We start from the raw sequence: 17,085 nt of genomic DNA on the forward strand, positions 1-17,085 counted from the left end.
GTTTGTAGTTCAGTTCGCAGTAATCGTTGTCATGGCGATGGACAAGGTGGGGAAGAGAGACATAGAATAGGAACAACTGATCATTCAGCACAGCTTCACTCACAGACCAGCGGGATGGCTCACAAACAGCATTTGGGCGGGTCCTTGGTGATGTCACCTGAGGTCACCGACTGTGACCCCTCCTCCAGATGCGGTCGATCCTCTGCAGTGAACCCGGCACCCAGGCAAGGGCGGACACACACCGGGTTCCCGCTGATCGTACCTTTCCACCCTTGTCGTTGTCTGGGACTTCTCACCCACTCGTGAGAAGCGCACCGCTTCCAGGGTCTCGTTACCTCGGGTGGCGTGTGTGTCTGTCTTAGCGAACCTGTCCCTTTTTATCCCCCTGCTGGGGTATCGCCTGTCCATCACTTCAAACAGTTCAGGGCTCAAAGGGGGGGAGCCGCTCCAGACAGCTCTTCCTCCCACATCCCTTCATTACACATCTCCAGACGCTGCTCCATTGTTCCTTATCTCTCCTTCCCCTGAGGGCAGGTGGCAGACCAACTGCTGATGCCACTGATGCTAGCCCAGGCCAGCAAACATCTTAATTTTATGTGTATTCTCGTAACACAAGCAACACACATCAAAGTTGCTGGTGAATGCAGCAGGACAGGCAGCATCTCCAGGAAGAGCTACAGTCGATGTTTCGGACTGAGAACCTTCGTCAGGACTAACGTAAGGAAGAGCTAGTAAGAGATTTGAAAGGGGGAGGGGGAGGGGGAGCATCCAAAATGATAGGAGAAGACAGGAGGAGGAGGGATGGAGCCAAGAGCTGGACAGTTGATTGGCAAAAGGGATATGAGAGGATCATGGGACAGAAGGCCCAGGGAGGTGGGGGAAAAACCCAGAGGATGGGCAAGGGGTATAGTCAGAGGGACAGAGGGAGAAAAAGGAGAGAGAGAGAAAGAATGTGTGTATATAAATAAATAACAGATGGGGTACGAGGGGGAGGTGGGGAATTAGTGGAAGTTTGAGAAGTCAGTGTTCATGCCATCAGGTTGGAGGCTACCCAGATGGAATATAAGGTGTTGTTCCTCCAACCTGAGTGTAGCTTCATCTTTACAGTAGAGGAGGCCGTGGATAGACATGTCAGAATGGGAATGGGATGTGGAATTAAAATGTGTGGCCACTGGGAGATCCTGCTTTCTCTGGTGGACTTCGCAAAATTGGTACTCATTTCTCACTGGTTATTTCATTTGCTTCAAAATACTGTTCCAATAGTTCAGTATACATGAGCTAATTACCTATTGTGTAATCAAACTTGTCAATTTTCCAATGTAGCCAGCCATTTCTGATTTTCTTTTTAAAATGATTAGCATTACCCAGTACTCACTTTTCATGAACCCCAAATTCTTCTATTTTCTGACTTTTAAAAAAAATCTCTATCATGCCTTTCCTTCCGAAGAGGTCTCTCCACATGCTGGGCTTTTGTTTAATTTGAATGTCTCTCTCTGCTTTAACAAGTCGATAGCCGTCTCATTTTTAAAATACCCTGTCACCAATGTTATGTTTTGTAACATTAAACTAATTCAAAGGAAGACACTGGGAGTCTTAAAATATGGGTGTAGTTCAAGTTTACTTTAAGCGAAGCACACACGTATCACATAGTAGCACTATGACGTATGCAATTAATGTATTTTTACATACAACTGTAATGAATTATTTAAACAAGAATGCTTAATCAAACACTGTATATATCTCTATACAAGATTACTAAATATTATTGAAATATTAATTACACAACACTTTCCTATCCACTTACCTGTCTAAATATCCTTTAAACATCATTACAAATGTCACTCTACTCTTTAAGGGAGGAAGGCAAAAGACTGGAAGTTATAAGCCAGTTAGTTTGACTCAGTGGTTGGGAAGATGTTAAAGTCCATTATCAAGGACTAGGTTTCAGGATACTTGAAGGCACATGATAAAATAGGCTGCAGTCAGCACAGTTCCCTCAAAGGAACATCTTGGCTGAAACATCTGTTGGAATTTTTTTAAGGAATTAACAGGGAGGATAGTTAAAGAAGAGTTCACTTAGATTTTCAGAAGGCCTTTGACAAGGTGCCACAGATGAACTGCTTAACATGATAATACCATGGGCTCTTACAGTGGGGAAAGATATCAGCATGGATAATGATTGACTGACGCCGGAGGCAAAGATCGGGAATAAAGGAGGCCTTTTCTGGTTGGCTGCTGGTGACTAGTAGATTTCCACATGGGTTGGTTGGGACCAATTCTTTTCACATTGTATGTCAGTGGATGGCAGAATTGATGGCTTTGTGGTCAGTTCTGCAGATGATACAAAGATAGATGGAGGGGCAGGTGGTGTTGAGGAAGCAGTGAGTCTGCAGGACTTAGATAGATTAGGAGAATGGACAAAGAAGAGGCAGATGGAATATAGTGTAGGGAAGTATATGGTAATGCACTTTGGTAGAAGGAATAAAGGCCTAGACTATTTTCTCAACAAGGAGAAAATACAGAAAAAAGAAGTGCAAGGGGACTTCGGAGTCCTCATGCAGGATACCCCAAAGGTCAACTTGAAAGTTGGGTCAGTCGTAAGGAAGGTGAATGCAATTTGTTCATTTTGCGAGGATGAGATCGTACCTTAAGATCAAAGATGTAATGCTGAGGCTTTATCGGGAATTGGTCAGATCACACTTTTGGGCCTATTATCTAAAAGAAAAGAGGTACTGACATTGGAGAGGTTCCAAAGGAGGTTCACAAGAATGATCCTGAGAATGAAAGGGTTAATGTATGAGGAGCATTTGATGGCTCTGGGCCTGTACTCGCCAGAGTTTAGAAGAATGAGGGGTATCTCATTGAAACCTATTGAATATTGAAAGGCCAAGATAGAATGGATATGTAAAGGAGGTTTCCTATAGTGGAGGAGTCTAGGACTAGAGGGCACAGCCTCAGGATAGGACGATCTCCCTTTGGAACAGAGACGTGGAAGAATTTCTTATGCAGAGGGTGGCAGCTGTGGAGACAAAGTCACTGGGTATATTTAAAGTGGAAGTTGATAAATTTGATTAATCGGCACCTCAAGTGTTACTGGGACAAGGCAGAATGGAGCTGAGAGGGATAATAAATCAGCTACGATGGAAGAGCAGAGTAGATTTAAAGGCTCAAACTGCCTAATTCAGCTCCTGTGCCATGGTCTTCTATATCTTCTCCTGCCACTTCCTCTGGCAGCTCATTCCTTATGCCAAATACTTTCTATGCCCCTCAGCAACCTTTTCAATGTTTACCCTCTCTCCTTAAACCAGTGCCCCATGTGGGACACAAGCTGTGTCTTGCTGCAGAGCAATCGAACAATGTTAACTTAAGTACAACTGGTCACTCTTCCAGCAAGTACAGCTGAACAGTTTAGAGTTAAGAAACATTAGAGGTGGGTTTGTTCTGTAGGCTGCTGCCTCATGGGAAGGACTCTGAAAAGCAAACATGCAGGGAAATTGCAGAGGTGGGGGTGAAAGCCAAGGCATAGCGATAACAGAAGCTTCACTATCTGAGTGCTGGGATACTTTGATAATCCGTGATGCAGCCATGTGGATCACAGCTCAAGAACATCTGATACACTGAAAAGGCCACTTATGCTCCAGAAGATGAAAGAAGCATTTGAAAAGCAATGCACACTTAAATCATTTGCCAAGAAAGCTAAAAATGACCTTGATAGTGGTCTCATTGCTTCTTATAACATTTCCAAAATGATAGCAAATTGTGGAAAATCTCATACAATTACTGAAATGCCTCCAGTATTTTAAAATCAATTCCTCTGAGTAATAATTCTGTGGCTCGTCTTATTGATGAAATGAGTGAAGGCACTGAGCATCAACTATGCACTGAGCTACAAAAAAAAAACAGGATTTGGAATACAACCCAGAATTTGGGTTTTTTTAAGAGACTCCTGGACAGGTACATGGAGCTCAGAAAAAGAGGGCTATGGGTAACTCTGGGTAATTTCTAAGGTAAGGACATGTTCGGCACAGCTTTGTAGGCCAAAGGGCCTGTATTGTGCTGTGGGCTTTCTATGACCACTACCAGTGGTCGGACCATGATTAAATACTGACTCTGAGACAAATGGAGTTAGCTCAGTGCTGTGAGGCCTTCAGATTTACCCGTGGCCATCCATCCGGGACAAAGCCAGTTCCTGTAGAAGTCTCCCTTCCTATCACCACTTCCTGTCACACATTGATCGAGGGTTACGGGGCACCACCAAGCAAACTTGCTGCTGGTCCAACCAGGAAGCAAGTTGTGTTCCATTCCTTGCAATGCCATTGGCTTCTGCCTCTTCCCGGATAGCCCACAGATGAACAGAAACCAACCGTTCGGCCCACTCTCCTTAACTAACCAGCAACCACTCATTTAAACTCACCCTCTTTGTGTTCCCCCTGCACTCTCACCAGTTCTCCCCAGATTCTAGCCCAGGGGCACTTACAGCAGTAATTTGACCTATACACCCACATTTCTTTTGGCTACGAGAGGAAATGGAAGAGCCCAGGGAAGCCCTTGTCATCACAAGGAGAACGTGCAAACTCCACACGTACATCACCAAGCTCTCCGGAGCTGCAAGGCAGAGGCCAAACCCTGTTAGAAATTCAGTTTTGTCCTCAATTCCCCTGGACTGTCTTATTCATTGATCAGTCACGGTGCTGGATTCTGTCCGTGATTCTCAATCTATTTATTTAGCAATACAGTGCGGAGTGGGCCTTTCCAGGCCTTTCAAGGCACGCTGCACCAGCAACCCCGATTAAACCCCAACCTAATCACTGGGCGATTTACAATCTACCCAGTACATGGGCGTCTTTGAACAGTAGGAGGAAACCAAAGCCACCTGGGGGAAACCGCACACATTCCACGGGGAGGACGTACAGACACTCCTTACAGACGGCACCGGAATTGAACTCTGAACCCCAGAGCCACCCTTCCCGCCCACCCGGTTGTAATAGCATCGTGCTAACCACTATGCCATGGTGACATAGATACTCTTAAAGGATACAAAAGCCACTGTTTAATTTCTACATTCAAGCGAGGAACTTTTCAGTTCAGAAGGTGCTGATAATATCAACATTACAGTGCTGACTCTACAGTATTTGAAGATTAAAGCCTGAAGGTGCCAAAAATATCACAAGTTAATCGAGTTTGAATGCTCCCAAGTAGCTGGATGCCTCGTCGATATCGACTAATGAAACGTTTGAGACAGTCACAAAGATCTCATCATCAGTCTGCAGGTTGAACACGCCACCTTGATAAACTGAATAGAGGTTATGGTTACCCGAGCACCAGGTGCTCGCTCCTCGCAGGATGAGAGTTGGCTTTGGGTACTTGGCTATCTTCCTGTACACGTACTGAATCAGCTGGTACTCCCTGGTACTTATGGGATGGTCGGCATGATACCGAAACAAAATCTGTGCGTAAATATAGTACAAGCCATGGTGGTTGATACGCAGGGACCCGTGGCTGTAGCCCATCTCTCTCAGGTGTGCAACTCCCACCTTCTCTTCCCAGGATGTTATGAGTTTGCCTTTTAATCCAGGAAAACTGGTCATGATACCTGAGTGGAAAATGAAGGGTTTCATTTAACAGAGGATAATACTCCCATCCACTCTTCCCTCCTGCTTTGCCAGATTACTCTATCGGGGCAATAGGGTGAAGGCACATGGCATGATTGCCTTCAATAGGTCAAGGCATAAAATGTAAGAGATGGGATAGCATGTTGCAACTTCACGTAATACCAGTTAGGCCACATTTGGAGTAATGTGCACAGTTCTGGCCACCACACTATAGGAAGGATGTTGTGCTGGACAGGACATTCACCATTTCAGCGCCTGTACTGGAGGACTTCAGGCGGGATTAGGTAGGTTGTACTTACCCAAGGAGAGGAAATCTGAATCAAATATATAAAATTACAGGAGACAGGGAATCCACACCCTTACCCCTCCGGCCCATCACAGCTGGTTTAACAAAAACAAGAGGGCATCTTCTAGGTGAGCGGAAGGAGTTCCAAAGAGAATCAGAGGGGTGAATTTTATTTTAAGTGTAGACTAATTGATGGCTGGAACATGCTAACAGAGGAATCAGATACAATCACTGTTTAAGAGACATTCAGACAGGCATGTACAGAGGCAGAGAAGAATACAGACCTAAACTAACATGGCCCAGTAGGATTGGTATATAGAGGGGAAAAGCTTTGTGCAGGCCAACTGGGCACTTTCTGTGCTGTACAACTTTATGACATTGTGGCTGTAACCTGCATCATCATGGGAGACTTTAAAATAAAAGGCAAGGTGATGCGATCAAATGAAATAAAAATTTAGTGAATGTTATTGAGAAAGCCCTTTATGTTGAGTTCATACTTATTCAGTATCAGGAATTAAAAAGTGGATTGTTTTTTAATTTAAGGATGTTAGTCTTGGAACACATTTGCACACAGTGATCAATTTCTCAGGGTACATTAATAGGTTTCTTGTGACGTGGAAAGAAGCCATTCAGCCCATCAGATCCAGCCTCCCTCTCACCCAACCTTCCACTCCTCACTGATTCATCTACAGTGCAGCAATCGATTGCACTAGCTCACCCACTAACACTACGTTGGGATGTTGGAAGAAACCAGAACCCATCAACTCCACCTCACTGTTTTAAAATAATTTCCTTTCTAACACTATTATTTCTAATTTAACTATTTAATATACATATATACTTACTGTAAATCTATTTATTTAGTTCTTCTATATTTATCACATATTGTCACAAAGACAACAAATTTCATGACATAAGCCGGTGATATTAAAGCCGATTCCGGTTCGGCTGAGCACCATTGTTTGTGAGCCAGGTTTCTGAGGAGTCGAAGCCGTGGGAGATGAACCAGGATGGAGGAGAGAAAAACAAAACAAAGCTGGAACCCTACAACACTAAACACCAGCTGCAGGAAACCCGTAACGAAAGAACTTGCTGGGAATACGCAGAAGATCAGCAACATCTATGGTGTGAGGAAAAAAAAAGGGGTTAACATTACATGCTACCTTTCTTCAGGTCTGGCCAGATGTAGAATACACCGACACGGCTGATTTATACTTGTGCGTACCAGCTTACGGCGTAGCCTACGCAAGTGGGCTATGCCATTGTGAGCATTTATACTTGTGCGTTGGTGTGTCTGCATCGCTCTGCGATTCCGGCACGTATACTCATGTGCACGTCACGTATTCGCACGTCACGCATGTGCACTCACCTGCCCCTGCAAGGCTTCATGGTCATGGTAGTCCTTGTTGGGGTAAACAAGTTTAAAGCGAGTGTCTTTTTTCGTAAAAGCAAAATGTGTCCTCCATAATTTCGGAGGTCTGTAAAGCTTTATGGAAAGCATTGCAGCCAGAGTTCCTTTCCTGCCCTTCAGCCGCCCAATGGGAAGCTATTGCAGCATAGGAGGAAATGCGATGCTACCAAGCGGACCAATCACAGTTGTTGCGGTCTGCATTGCCGCGACGCGCAGTTACATTTTGGGAGAACTCTGAATCCTGAAGGCTGTAACATGCCCAGTCAGAAGATGGGTGCTGTTTCTCGAGCTTATGAAGGATTTGACAGAACAGTGTAGGAACAGAGAGGTCAGGGTGCAGACAAGGTGGCCAAGTGAAATGACACACCCAACTGGAAGCTCAGAGTCACGCTTACTGAGATGTTGGCTGTGAAATTCAAGCATACTTGCCTCTGGACAATCAGTTGAGTTAAACTCTCACCTCAGAGTCCTGAGCACCAAACTGAAGGTCGATGTTCCACCACACTGAAACTGGAGCTTCAAATGCAGATAGCATTAAACAGAGGCACTGCAGGTACAGCAGGGTAGCACTTCCAAATGTAAAAACAGTCCGTGAACAACAAGGCATTGTCGAGTTGCTTCTTGTGGGAGCTTGCTATGCATTCGTAGTTTCCAACATTACAAAAGCCAATCCTTCAGAAGTACTTCATTGGCTACTAAGTGCTTTGAGGCATTCTGAGGTTAAGAAACAATGAAATATTTGAAAATTGACTCACATTTCTGAATAGCAACCTTCTTGAATAGAAATAGATTCACCGAAAAAATATTTTAATCCAGGTTTCCAGCTCTAAATAACTTCTCAGAGATTTACCAGGATGTTGATTGGACTAGAGAGAAGAGGTACTTTAACCGCTAATTTTATAATTCTTTATAACTGTTGAAAGTTGTGTTTTCTGGTGTATGTCATGCCCTGACGAACATAACACAGCAAGTTCCTAACAGGTGCAAACTTGTATGGTGAATAAAGTTGATTCTTGAACTCTAATTTGATCTAGAGCTTTCCTCTTTGGAGTGTAGAAGGATGAAATGCGACTTGATAAAGATGTACATGAAGGATAGATTGAATAGATAGGCAGAGACTTTTTCCACAGGGCAGAAGTGACTAATACAAGGGGGAAATCATTTTCAGACGATTAGAGGCAAAGTTTTTTTTTAAATACATAGAGCAGTGGGTGTGTGGAACACATTGCCGGATTGGTGGTAAAGGCAGATGCATTTTTTAAAAAACTTGGGCACATGCATGATAGAAAGATGAAAGGTTTGTGTAGGAGAGAATAATAGTTCAGCACAACATTGTGGGCAGAAGGGTTGGCATTGTACGCTAATGTTCTATATTCTATGTTATAAAACTATTCAGGGCCACTTACCAACAATATTGGGGCAAATATGTTAATTCTTCTAAATTAAAAAAAAATCAAAGTCCTGCAGAGTTTGGAAGTCCTTCAAAGCAAAAGAACCAATCTTTACAGCCTTCTTCCAGGCCTGTACTCCTTCATTTCTCTAGCATCGACTGCTGGGTCTAAACCCTGGAACTGCCCCCAGAAAGCACCTCACCCCCACCACCACCTTTAGGGATAGGCAATAAATGCTGCCCTTCCCCATGATGCCCAAATCTTTTTTCAAAAAGAATGAATACTTAAAATTAAATTCTGGGAGCAAAGCCTTGTTTTCCTCCAAATGATTTCTTTTTTCAAAGCCACCTCAGAAGATTCCAGAAAGAATACTTGCGCTGGATGTGCTCAGACCTCTGCTTTTTGTTTTGTAGCTTACAAAGATTTTGGGAAGATTGCATTGAAGAAAGAGAGACTTTTTTTCCCTGTTTAGAAGCTCCAGATATCCATTGATAAGAACAGGAGCTCGGGAAAGCATAGGGGAAGGAGTGCATATTCTACCTTAATCACACAGGCAACTGTAATTCCACTGGAGGCTCCGAGAGTTAAGGATCAACTTCCTGGAGTCTCCTGCCTGCAATTCCCCAGAGGAGATAAAATGCTAAGAATTTTGTTTCCTTTTAATGTGCATAATCCAAAATACTGGTGACAGGATCAAAACTGGTCTGACTGATTTGTGGGTGGGAGGAAATGCAAAGGAGCCTCCTGTGACGTATCAAACTACAGCAGGTAACGCAGTTCTGGTAAAGGGTCTCTGATCTGAGATGCTAACCCTGTTTCCTCCTCTACATATGCTGCCTGACCTGCTGAGATTTTCCAACAATCCGTTTTTATGTTTGAAAGCCTCGTCCTTGCACTAGACCGAACCTGTGGAAGAAAACACTTTAGCAAGCTGAGAGTTTACTCAAAAACACTGAAGTTTTCTTTTCCTGTGTGAAAATAAAATTCCCTTGGCACCTGTAAAAGGATGGGAATTCCGATTAGGATATTGACCCAGTGCATTCACTGGATGACACATACCTGAGGAGGATTTTGTAGGTTTCTTTATGGTGAGATGGGCATATGGTGCCATTCGCTGTGAACCCTTTTTGTGACTTGATAATTCCCCTGAAAAGCAAATGCGTTGCTGATGAGAAACTAATTCCAAAATGCTACGCTAACAATGAGGCCACATTTGCTCATTCCATAAGGAAGAGCAAGGGCAACACAGTGCTACGGTTAATACAGGCGCTACCCCAGCAACTCACACTCAGCTCTGTCCGATGCTGCCCGGGTGGAGTTTGCAGGCTCTCCCTGTGACTGCAAGGCATTTCTCCAGGTGCTTCAGTTTCCTCCCACACCACTTGCACCGTGCTAATTACCCGCAGTGTGGGTGGGCGACTGGGGAAATCAGGGGTCATTGATGGGCAAGTGAGAGAGAAGTTAGCAGGAAAGTGGGGCAATGAAATAATGGGCCAAAGGATTATCAAGCAAGGGGGTGGGGAGGGGGGGGAGAAGACATGCCCTATAAAAGGCAGGAATGGCGATGATCCCTGATGCCAGCCATGAGGGATAGTGGATAGAAAGAAAGATCACGATGAATTATTCACAGCCAATCACAGTGATAAATGCATTCACTGCTGTTAGTAAAAGAGACGAGCTGACCTGTGCACAGCCATATCCTACAAGCAGCACAGCCTGTTTCAGTGGCCAGTCAACTGTTTAATTGTCATCAACTGTTATTGTTGACCTGGATGCTGAGGGATTTCCCATGCTGTGGGCTCTTCTGCATCTGCCCGAGGAAGCATGGAATGCTGCCTCGTCGGCCTTTGCAATTGCCCATGGGTTTGAGGCCCTTTCTGTAAGAGTTGCTGAACTGACCGTGACACAGTGGACGAAGAAGCCATTGAATCGTGGTTGGGGTGGAGGAAAGCAGAGAAGGGTGTGGTGGTGTGGGGTGGTACAGTGAGGCAGGATTTCTCTCAGTAACAAAGAACAGGAATCCAGACGGCTGAGCACCCCCACCTAAGTTGGACAGATATCTAGAGTGACAGGGGGAAGGAAGATCCAGTTCTTGTGGTACATATGATAATTGTGGTTCAGTGACATTGTAGTTCTACACAGTGAGTACAAACAGAGGGCCACAGAATTACAAGGCAGGGGAGGGACTGAGTAAGCTGGGCTTGTTTTCCTTTGTGTATGTTGGTGGGGGGGGTGACTTGTTAAAAACTAAGCAAAATAATGAGGGGCAAAGACAGGACAGATGGAAAGAACCTCCTTTTCCTCACAGCAAATATAGCTAAAAAAACAGAGCATTGGTTTAAGGCAAGAGCTTTGGTAGAAATTGCGGAAGAACTTTATCACTCAGAGGAAGGTTAGAATTGGAGCATTATCTCTGAGATGGTGGTGGGGAGAGGGGCTCCCACAATACTTCAGAAGTGTCTGGATGAGTATTTGAATTGCCAGCTGATAGAAAGGCTACCGACAAGAGCTGGTAAATGGGATTACTTTATTTTCCTCCATAGACAACTTCTGCGGAGAGAAATAACAGTCAACGTTTTGAGCAGAGACCCTTCACCAGGTACTACCTAACTTGCTGAGTTCCTCCAGCATTTTGTGTGTGTTGCTCACTCATGGCCCCCTGACAGTAACCGCACAGTGGGGAAAGGATGAGTAAAGAGTGATTTTGCAATAGAGTACACGAAGACGTGATTGAGCACGAGCCAGGCAGTGGGTTGAACAACGGCAAGCAGGACCATGTGGTGTGCAGACTCCCAAACCAAACCAGTGCTTCTGGTGAAGGTGCTCTCACACTGTTGTTTGCTTCAATGACGGTGGAAAAATAAGTATTGATTATATCTCCAACTGGGGGCGGGGGAAGCTGCAGGTGGTGGTGTCACCTGCACCTGCTGCCATTGTCCTCTTGGTGGTAAAGAGCAAGGGTTTGGAAGGTGCTGTCGGAGTAACCTGCAGTCCCTTTGGTAGCTGCTCCAGACTACTGTCACTGTGCGCTGGTGGAGGAGGCAATGAGCATCTAGAAGAGTTGGTGGGCTGCTTCCTCCTGAATGGTGTCAAGCCTCTTGGAGCTGCCCTCAGCCAGGGACACGGAGATCATTCCATCACAATCCTCACTCATCCCTTGTATGGTGGATATGTGAACTCTGGTAGTCCCTTTCTGTGTCTGAACACAGACCTGGAGCTTTAGCAATTGCACAGAGCTGAATGAACAACCCCATTCTCTCCCGAATCCAAACACAGTACAAGCATCAAGAAATGTACCTCTGTGTCCTGTTCTGTCTGGAATAGGGTGTACCACCTAAACAAAGAGCGGAAACAGGTGATTACCATACTGCCTATTTGCAACCCTCACAGGATATCACATTCTTGGAGAGCTCACCTGCCTTGGACTGGAGTACAATTTGGTCAAATTAGGCCCCTCTGGGGACACGGGGAGATCAGCTGAAAGACAGTGTCCTGACAGAGTCTGACAGTAACTCCCTGTGGGTGTTGGTTGTAGAGTGAACACCTGCAGCTTGAAGCAGTGGAAAAAAAGCAACTGCTATAAACCACCCACAGTCAGTCAAGGGGAAGCAACTGGGTAGAGGGCTAAGCAAGTTAGTGAAGATCAGTGTCAATAGCATCATCAAGCCAGCAATGCAACTTACACACCAGCAATACAGTGGTAGTCAGTAGGTTCCTATGTGACTCAGTCAGTCACTCCCACACAAGAGGAGTTCACATACTGCACAAGCAGAGTTATCAATAAAGTTCAGTTAACTTCTAACTTCCGTTAATGCCCCTCCTCCCCTTCTTACCCCATCCCTTATTTACTATATTATATCTTATTTTTTCACCTTTCTTTCTCTCTCTTTTTTCTCCCTCTGTCCCTCTCACTATATCTTCCTCTGATGCTCCCCTCCCCTTTTCTTTCTCCCTAGGCCTCCCGTCCCATTATCCTCTCCCTTCTCCAAACTTGTATCTTCTTGCCAATCAATTTTCCAGCTCTTAGCTCCATCACTCCCCCTCGTCTTCTCCTATCATTTTGGATCTCCCCCTCTCAAATCTCTTACCACCTCTTCTTTCAGTTAGTCCTGACAAAGGGCCTCAGCCCGAAACGTTGACTATACCTCTTCCTATAGATGCTGCCTGGCCTGCTGTGTTCACCAGCATTTTGTGTGAGTTGCTACTATTTAAAAACTGTTTGCTCTAAGCAAGCTATAGAGTCAAATGGCCACACAAGTGCACAGGACTTACGCTAGTTTGAAAATGTTCAGTGACAGTCTTCTGCCCTAATTAAATGGAATGGTGTCCCAAATAAATGGAGAGAATTCCTGCTATTTTTTCTATTAGTTTTTGTTAAGAGTCATCCCAAATAAAGTGCTGCCTCCATTAACCAATGGCCCAATTAAACAGAATCTACTGTACTGTGATTCTGCAATGGGACATCAATGGACCGAGTATTTGGATGAAAACCTCTGCATTCATATCATACTCCCACCCTCTTCTCATTTTCCTTGATGCATTCTGAGTCTAGAAACCCATCCACCTCCTTTAATACATTCAGACCCTGGCCCCCTACAGCTCTCTGTAGTAGAGAATTCCACAGGTTCACAATCCCAAGTGAAGAAAACACCCTTCTTCTCAGTAGAGAGTCAGAATGGTACAGCCTAGATCCAAGCTCTCTGGCTCACCATGTCCATGACAATCTTTCTGCCATCTACACTGATTCTATTTGCCCACTTATGATTGCATCCAATCTCTATCTTGCCTATGTAAGCATCTAAATACCTCTTAAATGATAATTTGTTTTCTTCACCTACTCTGACAGCACTTTCCAGATATCAACCACTCTCTGTAATTAAATTAACCCCAAGATTCCCTTTAAATTTCCCACTTCTCACAAACCTATGCCCTCTTGACCTCCTTCTGTTTGTCCAGCTTCCCCTGAAGTGCATCCATACCACCCTCTTCAACCACCCCCACTGGGATTGATTAAATGCAACAAAAATCATTTTACAAACAGCTGACCCAAGTCAAACAATCACTAGTAATCAATAGAGACCCACGATATGAAGCAGCGCAAATTTGCAGGTTCCCAAATTGTGTCTGCCTTCACTGTTTCACGGGCAGGGAAGCTGGGGGTGGTATGAGAAGATCATCGCATTGTGTCCGGTATGGTGTGTGAGGAAGCTGAAGAGGTTCAGATGACAAATCTAGTAATGAAGCCTGAAGAAATCAGTTCAACCCACCCCCGGGTTATTTCTAGCAGTGGGCAAGAGCACAAGCAAGACACTGCACTGAAGACAGCACCAAGGCATCTTGCCCATGCTGGATGGACTTCTGAAAACACCTCCAGCCTCCTTACAGCCGTTCAATCACAAGTGCAACCCAGACCATAATCAGAGCCCACATTATTGTCACCCTCTCTCACCCAGCCACCGGAGCCCAGGCAGCAGTTAAGTCAAAGCCAAAGTTCAGAATAGCATACTCATTTCACACTGATTGGGTTCAAGAATGGGGCCTGGAGGAAGGAGCAGAGAAAATGGTATTTGTCACATCATTTAAACACCTAAATCTTGGATGTGTTTTTCTAATCTAGGAATAATAACACAGTAACATTGCAATAATAATCGGAGGTCCCGTGACTGGTATCCAGCAGGTTGTAATAATTAGTCCACACCAAAGGACACTCACTGTTGGTGCTGTAGGGTCTGGCTGGGACTAGGTGCTTGTAGAAAAGCAATTATTCTTTGCAGTGTAAGTTGGTGGGTATGCTTGTCAAGCATAAACAAAGGTTAAAGCTCAGTTACAAATGCTACCCCATGAATACTAAAGAAACCGTTCTTAAAATTATTTGCATTCCTCACTCTACGGGACCCTGGTGCAATTGTATGTGAATATCTCAGGTTCAGCTTGAAATCATAGCTTACTTAACACTAAGCACTGACACTAAACTGTATCCAGACAGACTGCACCCAGTAGCAATGGGAGGTTCACCCATTTTTTTTTAATTTATTTATTTTTTATTTATACAGTGCAGAGTAGGCCCTCCATCCCTTCAAGCCACGACTCCCAGCAATCCCCCAATTTATCCTAAACACTGGACAGTTTACAATGATCAATTAATCTACCAACCGGTACATCTTTGCACTGTGGGAGGAAACCGGAGCACCCAGAGAAACCCACGGGTTCATGAGGAAAACATACAAACTCCTTACAGGCAGCTCAAACCCGGGTCGCCTGTACTGTAAAGCGTTGTGCTAACCACTAGGCTACTGCGCTGCCCCAGTGCCAATGATTCTAAACCCTGTCAACGCAGAGCCTACTGTTAATATATTGTTCCTTTTAAACAGCACATCCATTACACGCCTCACCATTTAAATACCCTACTATTGGAAATCAAACCCATTATACAGGCTGACTATTCTAGTTACATAGCTGGCCTGTTATATCATCCTACCCAACCAATGCCCTCACATTTAAAATCTGTGAAGTGGATTCAAATCTCCTTGATCAATATTCTTAAGGATCTACTTGGAATCTCTTTAGATCAAGTATTGTGCAAGGAAACAGGACTAGTAAATAATTGTCTATTAGTCTCTGGGAAAGATTGATTATAATATATTTTATATTGACTTTAACGATGATTTAATCAAGTCTGAAAGTGGTCTTTAAAGTACACAGAAATCTAGAGTGGTCTCAGGGGCAGTTAGATTGAGAAGATTTATCAAAATCTATGACTGTAGATAAACACTAGCAATTTGATAAATAAATATTTGAAAAAGAATAGCATCCCAGTTAATAATAAATCATTTACAAGTGAATTGGACCAAGCTATGACTAGTCAGAGAAATTAGCTAGTGCTTGATTAAGAAGTGTAATAAATCCAATGACTGGGAGGGTCGTCAAAGAATTAAGTAAAGAAATAGCAGAGTTGAAGTGGCATAAAAACAGATAGTAAGTGCTTTTGCTGCGAATCCTGGGTCAATACTTTAGATCGAAACCTGAAGGTCGAATGAAGGTCCAGAAGTCGAGTCTGTGAAACTGAGGAAGTCGAAGGCCCAGTGTCGGTGAGAGCACGGATCCACTGGAGGATGGAGGCCAAAGGAGGCCGGTTCTGGGCTTAGAGGGTTGTGCGTTTGTGCAAGTGGGTGAGAGGAAGGAAGAGGCCGTGTATTGCTGTGGTTGCTTTGCCACTTGGTATGTTCTGTTTCTTTGTGTTCTGGGTTGTTCTTCTGAGCATAGTGGGAATGCTATATTGATGCTGAAATGTGTGGTAACGCTTGCAGGTTGCATCCAGTACACCCTTGGATATGTTTGCTGTCAACACACACACTCATTTCACCAGACATTGATGTACATGTGGTATACAAATCTGAATCTGAATCTGCCAGAAATCTTGGCACGGAGCCTACAGATCGGGCCACGTACAGGCTCAGAACCTACAATCATTTCAGTGGAAAAAAGTGGCTATGAGGGATGGGAGTTTTTTCAGGTTATGTACACTCTTGGAATTTAGTTAATAGAATTATTGAATTGCAGATATTTTCTCCTGTTCAGTTTTTAATTCTCAAGTTTTTCTTCAGGAGTACAATGAAGCTTTAATAGCTTTTATGTGATTATCATAAACATTTGACGGTTAACTTAGTTTAAGAGTATAGCTTCAATATCTGTCAAAAGTTAATGAGGGGACAGACCTGCTCTCAAGTCAGAGCAATGTTCAGGGAGCAGTTGCCATTGACAATTCACCACAGGCAAGGGCAGACCCAATAGCCAAAGCAGCAGTTAGCAGGAACCAACTCAGAGAACGTTCTTCTCAAGAGGCCAAAAGGTGCAATCGTTTTTCCACTGGGGCTGCTGGTGCCAGTTGTGCTGGAATGACTATGCTGTTACAGGGGACAATCCAAATTGCTTCGGGTTCCCTGGGATTTGATGCATCAAGATACCTTGACTGAGCTCCATCATCCAACAGAAGCCACTATTCCTCTAAAGCAACAGTCCCTCCTGTAACCTCCTGTTTACTAAGAGCTGGCACAGCTGCTACTTTGCAGCTCCAGTGACCCCGGGCTTGATACTGACCTTGGATACTGTCTGTGTGTGGACTTTGCACAGTTCTCTGTTACCTTGTGGGTTTTCTCTGGGTACTCCAGTTTCCTCCCACGTTCCAAGGTTACGTGGGTTGGCAAATTAAACGGTTGCTATAAATAGTGTATTCTGTCGCAGGGTGATGTGTAGAGAATAAACTTGGGTTAGTGTAGATGCTCAGTGCAGACTCAGCTGGCCAGAGGACTTGCTTCCATGTTGTCTGACTGTTTACTGTGGCTTTCCCAAACATCAGAATTCCCAAATCTTCTAACACCTGAAGTG

At 44.3% G+C, this 17,085-nt stretch overlaps 1 protein-coding gene across 1 annotated transcript in view; it reads right to left on the reverse strand.

Moving 5' to 3' along the window:
- Positions 1-795: 795 nt before the first annotated feature.
- tnfsf11 (TNF superfamily member 11) overlaps positions 796-17,085 on the reverse strand; it is a 30,601-nt gene continuing 14,311 nt past the window's right edge. The window contains exons 3-5 of the mRNA XM_063049945.1: positions 11,998-12,034; positions 9,760-9,846; positions 796-5,593 (exon numbers count right to left, since the gene is read on the reverse strand). Coding sequence (XP_062906015.1) covers positions 5,172-5,593; positions 9,760-9,846; positions 11,998-12,034 — 546 coding nt within the window. The 3' untranslated portion in view covers positions 796-5,171. The remainder of the gene's footprint in view (positions 5,594-9,759; positions 9,847-11,997; positions 12,035-17,085) is intronic.

This window comes from Mobula hypostoma, chromosome 6, assembly GCF_963921235.1.
Source record: "Mobula hypostoma chromosome 6, sMobHyp1.1, whole genome shotgun sequence".
Classification (NCBI taxonomy): domain Eukaryota; kingdom Metazoa; phylum Chordata; class Chondrichthyes; order Myliobatiformes; family Myliobatidae; genus Mobula; species Mobula hypostoma.